The 17,324-nt window shown below is 42.5% G+C and overlaps 1 protein-coding gene across 1 annotated transcript in view; it reads left to right on the plus strand.

Annotated features, from left to right (window-relative positions):
* Tanc1 (tetratricopeptide repeat, ankyrin repeat and coiled-coil containing 1) overlaps positions 1 to 17,324 on the plus strand; it is a 232,915-nt gene that overhangs the window by 123,170 nt on the left and 92,421 nt on the right. Inside the window, exon 6 of the mRNA XM_013029880.1 lies at positions 15,350 to 15,454. Coding sequence (XP_012885334.1) covers positions 15,350 to 15,454 — 105 coding nt within the window. The remainder of the gene's footprint in view (positions 1 to 15,349; positions 15,455 to 17,324) is intronic.

Genomic DNA, 17,324 nt, shown 5'->3' on the forward strand with positions numbered 1-17,324 from the left:
TAATATCTAATTGCTGAAGAAACTGTTCACTTGTTGATATCTGGGTTTGTGTTTGTAAACTCAGGCATGGCTTCGTGGGTGCATTGACCCACCATAGCTTCTGTGTTCTCTCCAAATAGGCCTGTCTTTCCTGTACTATGTATTGTTCCTTCCCAAGTGCCATATGCTCATTTAGTTCTTGGTCCTAGCCTAGCTTTTGCTCAGAGTGATAAAGATCAACTAGTGAGAAGCAAGTGACAGAGCACGGGAGGGATGTGAGAAACAATCCACAGGAAAACTAGCCGATACCAAAGATGTTAGGGCTGAGTCTGGAGCAACCACCCAAGATTTGGCCTCAGTGTAAAAGGCTGCCTCTTGATGGCCTCTGAGCTGTGGAGAATTCTCTTAGGGAGAGATGATGTGTGGGTCAAAACCAAGGAACCACCCATTAAATAGTTTGTGGCATCTTAAGTAATCAAGTAGTAACCACTTCTTTGAGGAAGGAGAAAAAAAAATCTTACCTGTACTGTGAAATCTGTGATACATTAGCATTGTTGTCCATAGATTTGCCTGTGGGCACACAGAAAAGAAAGAACAAAAACCAGTGGAGCCTCATGTTTTTCCTAAAGCATCAGAAAGAAATCTGTAGCAGAGTGCTTTAGTGAACCACATTTTTGCTTGTGTTTGACACCATTTTGTTAATTTTGAGATTGACTTTTCCTTGTGTCTTCCGTCCACCCTGGAAATTCTTAGTCTGGATGCCTTTTTAGTGCTGGAGAGCTCTGAAGAGCACTTTCTCCTCCAGCTCTGCTACACTTGATGGCAGCTAAGTTGGCCAGAGCCTGTTCCAGGATCCCTTTCATCATAAGAGGACACTGTGGAGATGGAGGTGGCTTTTTCTGGTGGTGATGTTTGTTTTTCCAAATGGCCTCAGAGACACCCTGAGTTACTTAAATCTTTTTTTCACACAGAGCTTTCATGGGGTTCCATAAACATTTATTTTATATGGGTTTATTGAGTATAAGCCATGCGTTGGGCTCTGAGCTCAGGATGATGTAGCTATAAAGGTAAATAAGTACTTGGCACTAGTATTTGAGGACCTCCCAGCTTAGTGAGTGAGACAGACTGATGACAGTGAAAACATGGAAGTGTGGAGAAGAGTGAGAATTTCCTGAGGGAAGTTAAGACAGTTCTGTGTCTGTGATACTGGAGAAGGTTCTTAATGGGTGATCTTCCCAAACAGGAGCTTCCAGGGCTTGAGTTGGGTAGGAAGACTGTCCTACCCAACAGGGGAAGGACAGCCCTTGGAAATGACCAGCCCTTGGAAATGGGCCCCAGTTTCTGAAGCTTATAAGGTATAGTAGGGTCTGTAGCATTGGAGAAATGCAGCAAGAGCCCCATCACGGAGCCAGAAAGAGTCTTACTCTTGGCAGTGGTTTCTTTTGATCCCTTTTTAAAAGCAGAAGAATAGAATGAAAGCAGCTGTTTACTACTGACTATCCTAAGGTGGAGAAGACTGGCTGAGACTCTTGTAGTGATTCAAATGAAGTTTAATAATTTACCTCCTGCAGTGGCAGCCATATGGGGGTTGTTTTGAGACATTTGTAGGAAAAAGAGACCATAGGTTACAGTAACATATTTCTAGGTACATAAGAGGGATGGAAGAAAAGGCAGAAAAGCTTAGGGCAAGTAATTTTTATTGTGCACCGACATGGAAATACTTGTGTAGCAGTTGGGAGAAATAAAGCATGTGCTGGGCCCTGACCCCAACTCTGTCTTATGATGGTCCACAGCTCAGGACATCAGTATCTCTGCAGACCCTCAGCTCATCCTTTGCATGCCAGTTGGACATGTTCCTTACAGGGTCATAGCTTGGTTTCATGCATTAATTCAGATTTTAAAAATTGCCATGCCTCATGGTTTTACATTGTCTCAAAATTTACTTTTTGTGATATTTCCAAGGCAGGTAGGGTTCCTGCTTTTTTGGTAAGAACTCTTGGCTCTGGCAGATTGAATACAATCCTAATTGGTCCTAAGATTCCAGTGAATACTGTTTCTGTTGGAACTCAAGTGCACAGCTGGCTTAGCAACTAAGATGTGGGCTACTTTGACTTGGAATATATCTAGAGCCTTGGGTGTTCCATGAAGCCTTGTTTCTGCAAAGTACCCAGAAGGTGCTGGCCTCAGGGAGGAGGAGGATTTCCAGTCATGATATCTGAGGCAGATGCTATGAAGACCAAGTTGCTATAAAGAATAAAAAGTGTCTCTTAACTTTTGGAAATACAGTATTTGATGAGCTGCAGACAGAATTGGCAAACTGCCTCTGTCATGAGCCAGATAGTAAAGTTAGGCTTTGAGGGCCTTGTAATTTCTGTTGTAACTATTAGACTCTGCCATTGTAGAGCAATGCAGCCCTAGATAAAATGTAAATGAATGGCTGTGGCTGGGTTTCCTTGCATTTTATTAAAATAACTTTTAGTGGTTTGATTTGGCCCCAGAGTCATGATTTACCATACTTGAAGCTGTAGAAACTTATTTCCAACTTCCCATGTACTAGACACACTGATAAACATTCCAAATCCGGAGGTGCGTATTAACCACATCCTGTAGTTAATAGAAACCCTCAATTGTTTAGATAACTTTCTTTGAGGTTACACAGCTAGTTAATGACAGGTGGGGATTTGAACATTGATCTGATTCCAAAGCCTGAGTCATTTCCACTTTGCTTCTTTTCCATCCAGTGCAGTGGCCTCAGATCAGACTCCTCTCAGAAGGTATAAATGACTTTGCAAGCACCAACTCTACATTGCTGTCACTTTTCTTCCTGTGACCTTCAGCTAAAAGTCATTTTTTCCTGCTTCATTTGCTTCCTCCGTCATGTATCATGGCACTGTTAACAACACAACCTAAAGACCTCAGTGTAGGTCTAGAAGATGATGATTCTTTCCTGAATGTGAAGATACCTCTTGCCATTTCTGCCTTGTGTGAACTTTTAACTTTTCCTTTTTTCCCTTTCTTTCTCTTTTGTGGTCCTGGGGTTTGAACGTGGCTTCATGCTTGTAGGCATTCCATATGGCTAAGTCATAACCCTAGCCATTTTTTGTGCTGGTTATTTTTGAAGAGATCTTGCTTCCTCCCTGAGTATACACCTGGATTGCAATCCTCACTAATTTTAGGCTTCTTGTCATACTTACGATGACAGGTGCCTGCCCCCAATCCTCTCCATTCCTGTTGATAATGGTATTTCCTGTACCTTTCTGCTTGGAAACTCAGTGTTACTAACCTCAGCTTCCCATGTAGCTAAGATAACAAGCACACATCACTGTGCCAAGATATGGGTTGAGAGAGATCTCATAAATTTTTCTGTCAAACTCCAGTCCTCCTCTTCTTAGCTTCCCAAGTAGCTAGGATTCCAGATGTGAACCTGTATAACTTTTATTTATTCTGTGTATATGTGTGTGTATGTGTACTTGTACATGTACATGTACCAGTACTAGGAATGAATTTCAGGGCCTAGATGTTGTCTTGTAGCTTTTTCTACTCATGGGTAGTGCTTTACCACTTGAGCCACACCTCCACTTCTTTTTACTAGTTAACTGGCAATAAGACTCTCACTGACTTTCTTGCTTGGGTTGACTTTGAACCATAATTATTAGCTGCCTCCGTAGCTAGGGGCTTGAACTCAGGGCATGAAAGCTGTCCCTGTGCTCTTTTTTTTTTTTTTTTTCTACTCAAGGCTATCACTCTGCTACATGAGCCACACTTCCTTGCCAGTGTTTTGTGAATAGTTGGAGATGAGAGTCTGACAGACTTTCCTGCCCACGCTGGCTTCAAATCACTTTCTTCAGATCTCAGCCTCTTGCATAGCTAGGATTACAGACATGAGCCACTAGCACTTGGCCTGAACTTTGATTTTTTTTTAATAAGCTGTTTTTTGGGGAATAGTTTTAGACTTACTGATAAGTTGTAAAGAATAATGTAGAGTTCACATATATTCCATAGTCAATTTCCTGTTATTCACCATAGTTATTTCCTGTACGATATATCTGGTAATAACTAGTAAATACCTACAAAAGTCTTCATTTATATTTGTTTATGTTTTTTTCTTCAAGTATCCCTACACTGCTGTGCAACATTTTATTTAGTTTGGTTGTCATGTCATTTATTTATTTAATTGTCATGTCTTTGTGGACTCTGGTTCTCCAACAGTTTCAGAATTCCTGGTTTGATGACCTTGACAGTTTTGTAAAATACTGCTCTAGTGTTTTGCATGATGTACAGGGTCTATTGAATGTCGGGCATTTTTCTCATGATTAGAGAGTTTCTGTATCCAAGATTTCTCTCTTGCCCATTTGCTTATATCAGATGAATTCAAGGGTTCATAACTTTGATTTCTGCTGTTCCTATAGCTCAGGGTGCTCCTGCCAGTACAACCCACTTGGGTGCCTTGTTGACTTGAAATCAGTCCCTGTAGGGGCTGAGAAAGTTAGTTGCACCCTCTGAGATCTAACTCCACAGTGAATGCATTGAACCCAAATAGGTTACCTGAAACCGAGAAAGCATTCCTGCACTTCCCTCCCCTAAGGTATGCAAATATCTTGACCTTGTAGGTGAACAAACTTCTCTGACCAGGCTTCTAGATTTTTGTCTGAAAATTTTGGCATTTAAGCAGTGCCACCTTGTGGTACATGTTGAATTAACATTGTAGTCTAAGAATAGTTTCTGGATTCAGTGATTGTGTGTGTGTGCATAGGTCCAGAGGCTTGAGTTCACGGCCTTGATCCTGTTCCTGAGCTTTTGTGTTCAAGGCTAACACTGTTCCAGTTGAGTCACAGACCCACTTCTAGATTCTTAGTGGTTAATTGGAGATAAGTGTCTGTGGGGTTGGTCTATCTGTGCTGGCTTCCAAGCCTTGATCCTCAGATCTCAGCCTCCTGAATAGCTAGGATTACAGGCATGGGCCACTAGCACTTGGCTAGTTTTGATTATGCCTAATTTTGTCTTCATATGTGATCAGGTCTGCATAAAAAGAACACACTTTAGTTTTCTGAGTGCGATGGTATATTTGCTGTTAACATATACCTTCAAGTAAGCTTCCTCCTAGCAAGCCTAGTTTATGCTTATTTGCTAGCAGTGCTCTACAAACAGTACCTCCTGAAATGGTGAACATACATGTGGAGCTATTTTTTCTTTGAGCACACAGATTGAGGAGTTATTTTCATAGATATGCTTCTTTGCACCCAGATGCTTCCATTCATTTTTGTACTCATGCCTAAGATGTTTAAATCGGTGTGAAAAGTAGTTAGGGAGCCCTCAAAGGCCAACCCTAATGTGTGGGAGTGTGGGGCAGGTTGGATTTGCTGCTGTCTGTGTCTCGGAATGTTGACATCACTGGAGACGTCTGCAATACCCGCAGAGACAGAGGCTTTGCGGGAATGATTTAATTTACCTTGGTGGCTGGCCTGGTTGACTGGGAGCAGGTGGTATGTCAGAGATCTGTAACGATTGCTTTAAAACAACAGTAATAAAAACCTGCCACTTTTTGTTGTCATAAATCAGTATATTATCAGTTGTTCTCAACTTAATCTTGACCTGGTTTTAGAGTGAGACTGGGTAAAATTGTAGTTCTGTAAGAACTTGGACAGTGGCATGTTTAATCTGAAAGTGTTCTCCCTGTGTGTCCTGAGCTCAGGACACTGGTAGGAAGTCAGCTTTCTTGCTGAGGGATCACTGTGGTATGAGTGACTAAAGAGGATAGGGCAGCTGTGGCTCAACCTTCTCAGGGATGTCATAGTCACCTATGGCATCCAGGAGTGCAGTGTGTCTGTTTAGACTCTAAGGAGATAGGAGCTAAGTCCAGAGTATCTCTGCTGGTCTCCTGCTATTGGCAGGAGGTGTTTCAGAGAACAGAAAGCACATGCTTTCAAGGGTGAGCTCACCACAATGAGGTCAGAGTAGGACATTTGTCTCATGCGTGTGAGCCCAGCCTATTATCTCAGCTGAGGCCCAGTTGTAGAACTCCTGAGGACTTCTTGGGCCAACCAGTATATGACCCAACACTAGCCTTTTGCCTGAGTGTGGTAAGCTTGTGACTCCAGAGATTATGTCAGAGACCAGAGTGCTGCTTCTGTACAGACACCAGGGATCTACAGGAGTGAGTTGGCTACATGATGCTGATAGTTACATGGGCAGTGATGGCATACATGTAGAGGCAGAAGTTCTGCAGTAGCATGTGGAAAGTTCTAGAATTCAGCTGAAGGACCAGAAATGTGTGATGGTTTGCCTTGACACCTGCATAGGAGCTGCACATGTGGGATTACAACCTGTTATGTGTAGTCACTTGTTGAATTTGCTGCTTGTGGCATCATGTCCCTGATTTTAAAAAAAGTACATTTTGGAACATTTTCAATATCAGATTTTTTAAGGCTCAAGCTGTAATCCTTACATTCTTTGTAGAAAATATAATTCTTACCAGAAGTTAAAGGAGATGAGTGGTAGAGATTTCCTCCTCGTGAACTCATGCCTGGGTGTTCTGAAAGAAGACAATCCTCAGTCTGAGACTTGTTAGCAGTCTGCCACCATGAAGCTGTGCAACCTGCTTCATTTCCCCCGTGCAGTTCCAGCATTCAGTGATTAGTTCATAGACTGTGTACATTCCTTTGTGTCTGATTCCTTATTACCCACCCTCCAACGTTGAGAATTGAACCTATGGCCTCACACTTGCTGGACGCTTTACCCCTTGGGTCATGTAGCCAGCCCTTTTGTTTTTATTTTGTTTTTTGAGATCAAGTTTTGCTAACTTGGGACTTACCTTGATCTGACTTCCTGCTGCCTCTGCCTCTCTAGTAGCTGGGATTACAGGCATGTACCCCATACCCAACTATCTTCCTTCCTCTTCAAAGGCAGTCATGTATCAAGTTTAGAAGGGGCAAATCCTTCTCTCTGTTCCAGTCTCTAATGCCTCCTCCATTTTGCCTCCTCTCTCTTTTGTCTGACTTTTGTATTTGAGGGTGCTTTGGGCACATCCTAATAAGCCAGGACAATCTCTTGATTTAAGGTCAGCTAATCAGTAACTTTGGTTATTAATTCCATTTGTAGAGGGCCTCAGTCCACAGAACTGAGATTGTTAGATTCAGCATTGAGGTAAGGGAATCCTGGAGTAGCACCTTTTGAGTTGCCTTCCATAAAGCAGGATTCAGGTGATTCCTCTGTTTTGCAGCGGGGCTTAAAAGAGCATCCTTTCTTACCTCTACATTTCTGAGGACCTCCTCGAGGTTTATATGTGGGTCACAGGATTTCCAGCTAGTCCCTTTCCCTTCTGTGAATAGCATGCATTTTACCATTGAAAACAAGTCCTCAACAGCCATAATATCTGTTAACAAAGTCAACAGTTTTGCTAATGTGAAAGTCTATTTCTGGACTAAGGTACACTAATTAATGTGCCCTGCTGTTGGTTGGTGATAAGGACATCTGGCAGACAGGCTTGAAGTAGAGTCTCTTGAGTATGGCCTTTTGCTTGAAAGCAAGTTACTCCTGGAATATGTATTCAGGTTAGACAATACATTTTCTCCCTTCTTTCTTTTCTTTTCTTTCTTTGTTTTCTTCTTTCTTGATCAGTCATGAGGCTTGAACTCAGGGCCTGAATGCTATTCCTGAGCTCTTCTACTCAAGGCTAGTGCTCTACCACTCTGAGCCACGTCAGGTTTTCTGGTGGCTAATTGGAGATAAGTCTCATGGACTTTCCTTCCCTGGCCTGCCTTTGAACTGCAAACCTCAGATTTCAGCCTCCTAAACAGCTAGGATTACAGGCCTGAGCCACCAGCACCCAGCTAGACAGTGCATTATCTTTAGGTGATAGACTAAAGCCACCTGACATATATTTCTATTACACTGCTTATGTGGTGGTGTTTTAAAATAAAATTCCTTTTGTTCAGTTTTTTAGCCTCTTGTTTGAGACCTTCAAGAGCACTGGGTCATGTTTGTGGGTCTCTGATACCTAGCATGGGACAGATGTACCCTAGATATTTGTGGGGCAAATAAATACAGTGAACTAAGCCTTCCCCTTGCTTTAATACATAAAAGCATACTTAGGTTGAGTATGGCAACAACATGATGGTGGTCAACCATCAAGCTACATTAGAAGAAAATGGAAAAAACATAATTTGTTTTGTTGTGTGAGGAACTTATTGTACTCCAGTACCATAAACATCCAGCTACTAGTTGAGACTAGAAAATCTCTGTCCACATTTCTTGTAATGCTCCCTTATTGAGGAACATGGTACTATTTGCCTCCTCACCGTGCATGCATGAATCAAGGCTGCACACCCCTCTCCAGTAGACACCTAAAAACAAGGTATTTGAAATAAGAGGAGGGTTATTGGCAATGATATCAGATAGTGTTCATATTTCTTTATGCTCAGCAGGTGACCTTTGCTTTTTTTTTTCCTCTTCTTTTCTAGGCTTAATTTCCCAATGTCTCATTTGCCTGGGTGTGGATGAGGTCGCTGTAGTTTACTACTTACTGTACACTGATCTGTTTGCCCTTCTGTCCTTCATAAAGCCTAAGCCCTTATGAAGTGGTTCTGGAAGCTTCTAGATGTCCTTAGGTCTAGAAGAGAGGGCCACCTTTGCACTTCTCTCTTTCAATGCTGTAGGTCACTGGCCTCAGGCTGTCTTTGGTCATTCCCTCAAGTAAAGAGAGCTGATTCAAACAACTTTTTAGATTTCTATTTTCAACCCTCCCTGGCTACTCACAGGAGAAATCCAGGTGGTAAACATCTTACCATTCTCTTTCGTCTGAGTGAATTCATTGTTTGGCCTCTCCTTTCCTCAGAGCGAGTCCTCCTAACAGCATGTCACATCTTATATCCTAAGGCAGTGGGCAGCCCACCAGTTAGTTCTCCAGTCTCCTTGTCAGCAAAAGAAAGCAAAGACAGACCCAAGCCCTGCTGTAGAAGACATCCCTTTCATACAACCTAAGTTAGACCCAATGCTCCCTTTTTATCAAGCCCAAACTATGTCTCCTCCTTCCCTGCCACACATTCTCTGTTGAGGTACAGGAAGGAGAGTAGTCAGACTTTCAAAGCTCTGTTTCCACAGCATACTCTTTAAAAACACAAGGCTGCTAATATATGCAAATAAAAAAGCAGTTAAAAGGATAGCTTAAAAAATTAGTTCAGGGCTGGGAAGATGGCTCAGTGGTAGAGTGCTTGCCTTGCATGCATGAGGCCCTGGGTTCAATTCCTCAGCACCACATAAACAGAAAAAGCCGGAAGTGGCGTTGTGGCTCAAGTGGTAGAGCACTAACCTTGAGCTGAAGAGCTGAGGGTCAGTGCCCAGGCCCAGAGTTCAAGCCTCATGACCGGACCCAAAAAAAAAAAATTAGTTTACCATGGTTTGCCATTTAGAATTGGCTAATAAATAGCATTTGCTTCAAAGATACACCTCCCCAGGCTCCAAATCCTTACTCATTTCCTTTTCTTCTGCTCATCTCTTGCATATTTCCCAGTGTGAGGCAAACACCTAGGCCAGATAAATTCACAGAAACTTTGATACTTTAAAAAAGTTTGATACTTTAAAAAAGTTGATAATCTGAAGCATCTCTTTTCATAGTCTCTAGGTGGCATGAAAAATACAAGAACTATTTTAAATGCCAGAAGTAGCCCAAATACTGCGCATACACACACATGAGTGCACACACATGCGCACGCACACACATACACACACAGTGTATGTAAAGTTATTTTTAACTGAAACACGCAAAAATGGAAAACAACCCCTGCCTTTCTCTATTTCACTGCCTGGAGATAAAGCCCGGTTTGGTTTACTTCTACCATTCCTTTTAAAAAAGATTCCTTATATGGTAGTTTCTAAGCAGCAGAATAGTTATGTGATTAAAATGTCAAAAAGAGTAAGAAAACTGGCCTCTGGGAAAAGTATATTTGGAGCTTTACATAAAAGCAGCCTACTGACTGGGGGGACACTGTGCCTTCGAGGTTGCAGAAAGGAAGGCTAAAGGGCAGATCGGCTTGCTCGCTGCCTTCCAGTCTGGCACGAGGCCCCTCTCTCTGATTAAGCTTGCAGCAGCTGTTCTGTTGTGACCTGCCACTGGATAGCTGCAAGTTTATGTCTGTGTAACCCACTTTTTTGACACTTTTTTTGTTTCTTTAAGTTTTAAGAGCCCTTTTTAGTTTTGAGGACCCCCCCTTCCCTGGATCACATGGGGGAGCTTTGTTGGGAGTCTGGGGAATTGAGATGGGAAAAGGGATTTGGAGTGAGATGAAGTGGGTTAATTTGTGATCAAGAACAACGAATTCCAGTTTATCTTAAACCTAATCATCTGAACATGGCTCCCGCCATGACCACCAGATCCTACTTTGACCTGACAGCAGGGAGTGGTCAGTGGTGGTCGTTAGAGGTCTTACCTTGCCTATCAAAGTATGGTTTGAGGTCTTCTTCCATATCTCGATGGTCAGAATCCACATGGCATCAGACCAAGGAACCCCAAGCATGGGAAAGCTGCTTGATACTGCCACTGTGGGTTAGCTGCCCAGGACCCATCAGGAGGAAAGGTACCTGGCCGAGGAAACACATAGGTTCAATTGTCAAGTATGGATGGCAGACTGGTCTTGGTTTTCAGAGCCTCTTCTTTAAAACAGAATTCATATCAGTATTACAAGGAATCTGGGCAGTTACTCTGTGAGATTCCATTGTGGTTATTTTGGGAGGGTTAACCATATTGCTCTTGGTTTGTGTAAAAGAAGAACTTTATTTTGCTTGAAAGTAGCTTATGCTTGGGGATGTAAAGTATTTTTATAAATACAAAGCTGGGCATGGAAAAGCTGCTAGGCGATAGTTTTCTTCAACTAAAAGTGGGGTGGAGTGGGGTGGGGTGAAAGGAGATACGTTTTCAGTTTTGATCTCAGTTGACAAATCTGCTGCTTTTACAGGAGTTTTTCATGTGGGTAGCACAGAGATGATTGCCACTCTGGTAGCATGTAGGCATATATGATGGGTGGCCAGGGGACTGTGGTAGGTCTGAACTCAGGTGGCCTCCAGTTGTCCCTCTACAGCCACAGTCTACTCAGCTGACCGCACCCCAGACTGTGAATGATCCTTAACATAGTAAGCTCTGTGTACTGGATGCAATATGGCTGTCTTTTGAGTCTGTCCCATTTTGTTTTCTCTGATTTTTTTTGAGCCTGATTAATCACTTTCAGGGAAAGGTCTTTCTTTGGTAGAGGGTCTGTCTGGGGATCCTTGGTTCCTTGTTCGTATAATTTACTGTGTCTAGCAGCCAGGCTGTGCTATTGTCAGGAGTCTACTATTTTGGTGGGGGCAGTCCCTAACTGTATGATTACTCCAGGCTTTCATTTTACATCTTGAATCTTCATGGTCTTAGACTCCAGCTTTCCCATACAATAAACTCAACCTCCACAATGAGGGAAGGACTACTTGTCTTGGCAGGAAATTCAGGTATAGGGGTGGGAGGGTCTCTAGCTCTTCTTTATGTAAATTGTTAGCCCACCCTCCCATTTGGGGCCTCCCTTGGCCATGGCCCTCATGGCTGTCTGGTGTCTCTGTGGCCAGGGCCAGCCCTCTTCATACCCCTCAGCACTCACCTTTCTTGGCTGCTTTGTCCTCTGCTCCTTAGCAGTCTGATTCCTACTTTCAGAAGTCTTGCCTGTGGTTGTCTCCTTTCCCCCTCATGTCTCTCGTTAATCCCTTTTCAGCAACTTAATGGCCTTTCAGAAGGGAACAGAGGTGAATGAGTGTGCATCTGCTCTGCTTAATAGAAAGTGCACACAAATTCTCTAATGAGCAATTGAGGTGGAAGAATAAAACTCTTTAGCTATAAATTTATTTTCTTTTACAGTGTTTGAGGTTCAGCTATTCCTGAAAAGAATTTAAATAAAAGGATCATGTTGGAGAACAGTTGTTAATGTTTACTTCATAACATTTCAACTCCTAGTAAGAGGGAAGATCAGAAAAATAAAAGATAGGTTGCCTGTACAGCTGAGGTCTGTGGACAAATGGTGATGGTAGATTCTGTCCAATGTCCTAATGTTCTGGAATTGTAGGTTTCATCTAGATTTCATGGTGGTGTGTCAGGTGGTGATTCAGTTCATGGGCTTTGGAATTCCTTCCTGCTGTGCCATGTGTGAGCCTTGAGCAAGTTAGCTCAGTTTCCTGACCTAAAAATAGGAGGCATTGTACCTTGCATCTCAAGTTATTTAGAAATGAATGGCTTGTTCCATGTAAATGTTTAGTTTTGAGTGACCACTGAGTTTTATTCACTTTGGTATATTCTAGGTCTCCTTTTGCATCTGACATGATTTTTTTGTTCCTGGGAGCCATATTGGCTCATTTCTGTCCTCATAGATCTTCCCCTGTGGCAAGAGGTTCACTTGCATGTCTTGGGGAAAAACAAGACCTGAATTAGGGGGAGAACAGGAGGGGTGAGGTGTAATAATTGAGCCTAGGACTGTATGACTTCTTAGTTTGCTTTTAACATTCTAACTCAGAGCGCTGAGTACTTAAAGCTAGTGCTTACTCACCCCCTCCCTAACCCCCAGCTTCATCCCAGATGATTAAGTGGATGATATGGATCCCTTCTGAAGGTTCCAGGTGATGTTAGATTCCATGTTCCAGACATTCACATTAACTACTGTAGGTTCAAATTTGAAGAAAGTACTCTTAGAGAATATTGTTAGAGGAAGTGGCGCTGTAGCTCAAGTGGTAGAGCACTAGCCTTGAGCTGAAGAGCTGAGGGACAGCGTTCAGGCCCAGAGTTCAAGGCCCACGACCGACCAAAAAAAAAAAAAAGAGAGAATATTGTTAGAGGACCTATTGGATTGGTGGCTTGGAACCTGGAAATATCTCTCTGGATTTGCTGTTAACACACCCTGAAGAGGTGAGGTGAGTAGTACAGGGATGTCTGGAGCACTGGGTATCTCTACTGGCTGTGGCAGCAGCTTCATCAAGCAATAGTAATAATTAACTGTACTTTCCTTTCATTTTTTACATGGAAGAGACCACATGAAGAAGTTAAGGAGTTGGTGGGCAACAAAAAATGAACATATGTTCTCACGTTTGCTGTGGTTGTGCTTCTGTCTACCTTACTCTAGCCTTCTTCCTAGTTTCTTCTTCCATGGCAAATGTTTCAGCTCTCTCTCCAGCCCCACCTCCCATGCACATTTATGTGTGTGTTAAAGCCTGGATGCTAAGAGGATAGCCTACATTCCCCATATAACTGTGAGCCTAGTTTTTCCTCCTCCAGTAACCATTTCATTAACTTAAAAAAAATTCTAATCTGACCAAGGTATATAAATTATGAAGACACTCATGTGCTTAAATTAAATTTTAAATTAGACAATTAAAAAATCATGGTTCCTAAAGTTTGAAACAACGTCATCCTAAAAGATGTAAAGAAGCTTCTTTGGTAACAGTCTATTTTAAGTGGTGGTATGTTTAAGATCACTGGCTGGGAGTTGGCTGTTTTTTCAGTCATGTAGATGCTTTTGCAGTAAGCCTTTAGATGGCAGCATCTCTCACCATAAACCACATTTTGAACAAAATCTCTCATATGTCTGAGATGTTTGAGGGTGAAGGGTAAGAGTCCACCTGCATTACTCCTTCACGGTGAGGATGGAACAGGGACCCCAGAGGGTGGTCAGGACAGTAGCTTGGGGTGCACAGGGAACAAAAGTTATCCCCCCCCCCATCTGGAGCTCTGTTCACTCCCTTCTCTTAGTGGTACACAAATGTATCTTGTGGCCTTCTTAGAACTATAACAAAGTCACATGTATGACTCTATATCAAGGAGGAATGTGATGTTTGAAGGAGAACCTGGGGTTTGAATTGTTTTTTTTTTAACTATTTTACATGGGTGTATTCACATGCTATGTAATTCACCCACTTAAACTCTAGAGTGAGTTTTAATGTCTTACAAGGTTGCATAAATGATTTCTAAAGTCTTAATTTCAGAACATTTTATTGCTCTGTAAAGAATATCCGTAGTGATCACCCCACAAGCCTGCATATCCTCGTCCCTATTCCGGATGTTGCACACTGGCTGGGACTCTATAAAGTGCGTGGCTTTTGTAACTGGCTTTTTTCACTTGGCATCATGTTTTCCACTTGTACTCATGTCATAGCATGAATTGGTGCTTCATTCCTTTTTATTTTCCAATAATGTTCCAGCATGTGGCAACACCTTATTTGTTTTCATTGGTTGATAGACCTTTGGTTATTATGAATAATGTTACTGTGCACATATATGTGTATCAGGTTTATTTGTGCACATGCGTGCATGCATGTGCCCATATGCACATGCGCGCACACACACGGACACACACACACCTGCACGCGCACTGCTCTTCAGCTTGAACGTAGGGCCTGAGAGCTGTCCCTTAGCTTTTTGCGTAAGGCTGGTGTTCTACCACTTGAGCCACAGCTCCGCTTCTGTTTTTTGCTGGTTAATTGGAGATGAGTCTCAGGGACTTTCTGCCTGAGCTGGCTTTGAACTGCAATCCTCATCTCAGGCCCTTGAGTGACTAGAATTATAGTTGTGAGCCACCAGTGTTCAGGGTTCACACAGGAGTGGAATTGCTGGGCTGTCTGGTAACTTTGTAATGAGTCTTAAGCAAGCTAAATTGCTTTCCAAAGCGGTTGTACCTCTGTCCATTTCTAGCACTAGCAGCAAAAGGGTTCCTTTCAATCTCATTAGAATTCCAGATTGTCTGATGATAGCAGGGTTGAGGGAGGGAGACAAGACTCTCAGTCTCTTAGGTTGTGTCCCTGAATTATGTGCTGGGCTGACTGCCGCGCCCCTTTTGAAGGCAGCTGTTTCAGCTGCCAAGAAGACAGTCGACTTCTGAGCCGTGTGCATCACCAGCCTGATAAATTGCCTATGTTCAATGGTTGCTCATCGTGTTGCTGGTACAGCCTGGCTAGTTGTAATCCTTACCTCTAGACTTAGGAGATACCAAGCAACCAAGCCATTGTTATCCCAGTTCGAAGAAAATGGTGTAAAAAAATACTGTTAGCCACAAGCCATCCACGTTTGAACATGTCAAAATCACCTACTTGCTACACAGTGAAAGACAGCCGTGGAGGCTTCACAGCAGAACAACAGCTTTTGTTTCTGTCAGAGTTTACATTCTCCAAACCCAGCTTACCCTTTTCTTCACTGGCAGCTGGGACTGGACATTCCAGGTCTGCCCTGAACTGGTTGTGTGTGTTCAAGGGAGGGGAAGGGGCTGGCTCTTCCTTCAGGCATATTTGTGTCCCGGTCAGGACACACACTATATTCTGAAGCTTTGCTTGCATCTGGAAAAAATTAGCCACATTCAGATCTTTCCCACTGCAGGTCCGGTCAGGAAGCCCAAGTATGTGGAAAGCCCCAGGGTGCCTGGAGATGCAGTTATAATCCCGTTCAGAGAAGTGTCCAAGCCTGCAGAGCCCAGTGAGAATGGTAAGAAACCGCTTCCAGTGATTTCTCCCTCCTCTCCTAAAGATCACAGAATGGCACTTGCCATTTTGGAGTGAAAGCCTAGTGTCCCCAGCAGGAATGCTTCACTGAATTGAATGGATTGAGGTGGGTTTTTCTCTTGGGCCGTTTATAGAGATCTGTTTAGCTAATGTAAATTCTTGGAATAATATTCCCTAGTTAAGAAAATTTAAGTAGGTATGTATGTTTAAAGGCTTGGTCTTATTTCCTTTGGATTCTCATCTACCTGAGCACATGAAAAGTCAGATGATACATTGCAATAGGTTTTTTTTTTTTACTTGTTTTTAATACTTTACCAATTCAAAATGTGCAAAACAGGCTTTGCCTGAAAAGTTGAAACTTTAACTAGACAAAGCTTACAATAAACTTAAGAATATTGGTGACTTTTTTTTTTTTTTTTTTGCCAGGCCTGAGACTTAAACTCTGGGCCTGGGCGCTGTCCCTGAGCCTGTTTGTACTTAAGGCAAATGCTCTACCACTTGTCACAGCACTACTTCCAGCCTTTTTTGAGTAGTTTATTGGAGTCTCATGGACTTCCCTGCCAGGCTAGCTTCTAATCACGATCCTCAGATCTCAGCCTCCTGAGTAGCTAGGATTACAGAAGTGAGCTACCATCACCTGACTGATTGGTAACTTTTGAAAGCTGTCTGCTTGTGCATTTGTGTGTCTGTGTATCTGTGACAGTCCTGGAGCTTGAACTCAGGGTTTGGGCTTTGTCTCTGAACTTTTTTGCTCTACCACTTGAGCCACAGCTTCACTTCCAGCTTTTTAGTGGTTAATTGGAGATAAAAGTCTCCTGGACTTTCTTGCTCTGTCTTGCTTCAAACCACAATCCTCAGAACTCAGCCTCCTGAGTTGCTCAGATTATAGACACTGGCACCCATCTTGAAAGATTTTCTAAAGGATTAAACATCTGAAGTTTTTCTGTAGAGGGCGTTGACATAGGAAGCACCTATTACACCCAAAAATCCAATTTGAAGCCTTTTCCTGAAGTCATTTTATGTATTTTTGTGTTGTTTTGTTCTTAGTCTACATTTAAATAAATAAAAGACGTATAATGGACATTATGTATTTAGCAGATGCATTAATAGTTTTCAATCAATTCAAGAATTTGCTTAATTTTTCTTACCTGAGAAATACCCGCTGACAACCCTATGGCTGTTAATTTGGGTGTTTTAAACTTGTACCCTTTTTTTCATGCAAAAACATGTGATTATGAATCTGTGCTTGGGTATAGAAGCTCATTTCGCCCTCAGTGTGAATATGTGTTTATGTAGTAGTACTGAAAGTGAGTTTAGGAAAGAAAACACATTCATGTTTCCACTTTGAAATACGGGGTGCTCTTTTTTTCTTATTCATGAGTGTAGGGGGAAAGAACTCCTTTCTGTTGTAACTGTTGTGTGTGCATTTAGAGATGGTTGTCGGTAAGTAGGACATGATAGACAAGTGGGATGGAGTACTGGCAAAAATATAGCTAGAAGTGAGCTGAGAAGATAGCGTGGGAAGAAGCAGAAACCAAGAAGAAATGAGCTGAGCAAAGCCATTAGGGAGCCATTGGCAGAATCATAATTTAGGAAGTTTACAGTGGGTGGAGGAGGAGATGGCACTGGGGCATGTTGGACAAGCAAGAAGTTCTGTTGCAGGTGTTCTGGCACAAGACAGTTTGTCCTTGTCTTAAATTTAAGGCCAGGCATCCAGTTGTGTGGTTGAAGGAGCATGCATTGAGGACTTGGGCTGGGAGGAACATGACATTGGGTACATGTGGTAAAGGTGGGACTCATCATGCTGTCCAGTTAGAACAGCTGTTGGTAGGTCTCAATGGTGAATTCTCAGT

The sequence above is a fragment of the Dipodomys ordii genome, unplaced genomic scaffold, assembly GCF_000151885.1.
Source record: "Dipodomys ordii isolate 6190 unplaced genomic scaffold, Dord_2.0 Scaffold5, whole genome shotgun sequence".
Classification (NCBI taxonomy): domain Eukaryota; kingdom Metazoa; phylum Chordata; class Mammalia; order Rodentia; family Heteromyidae; genus Dipodomys; species Dipodomys ordii.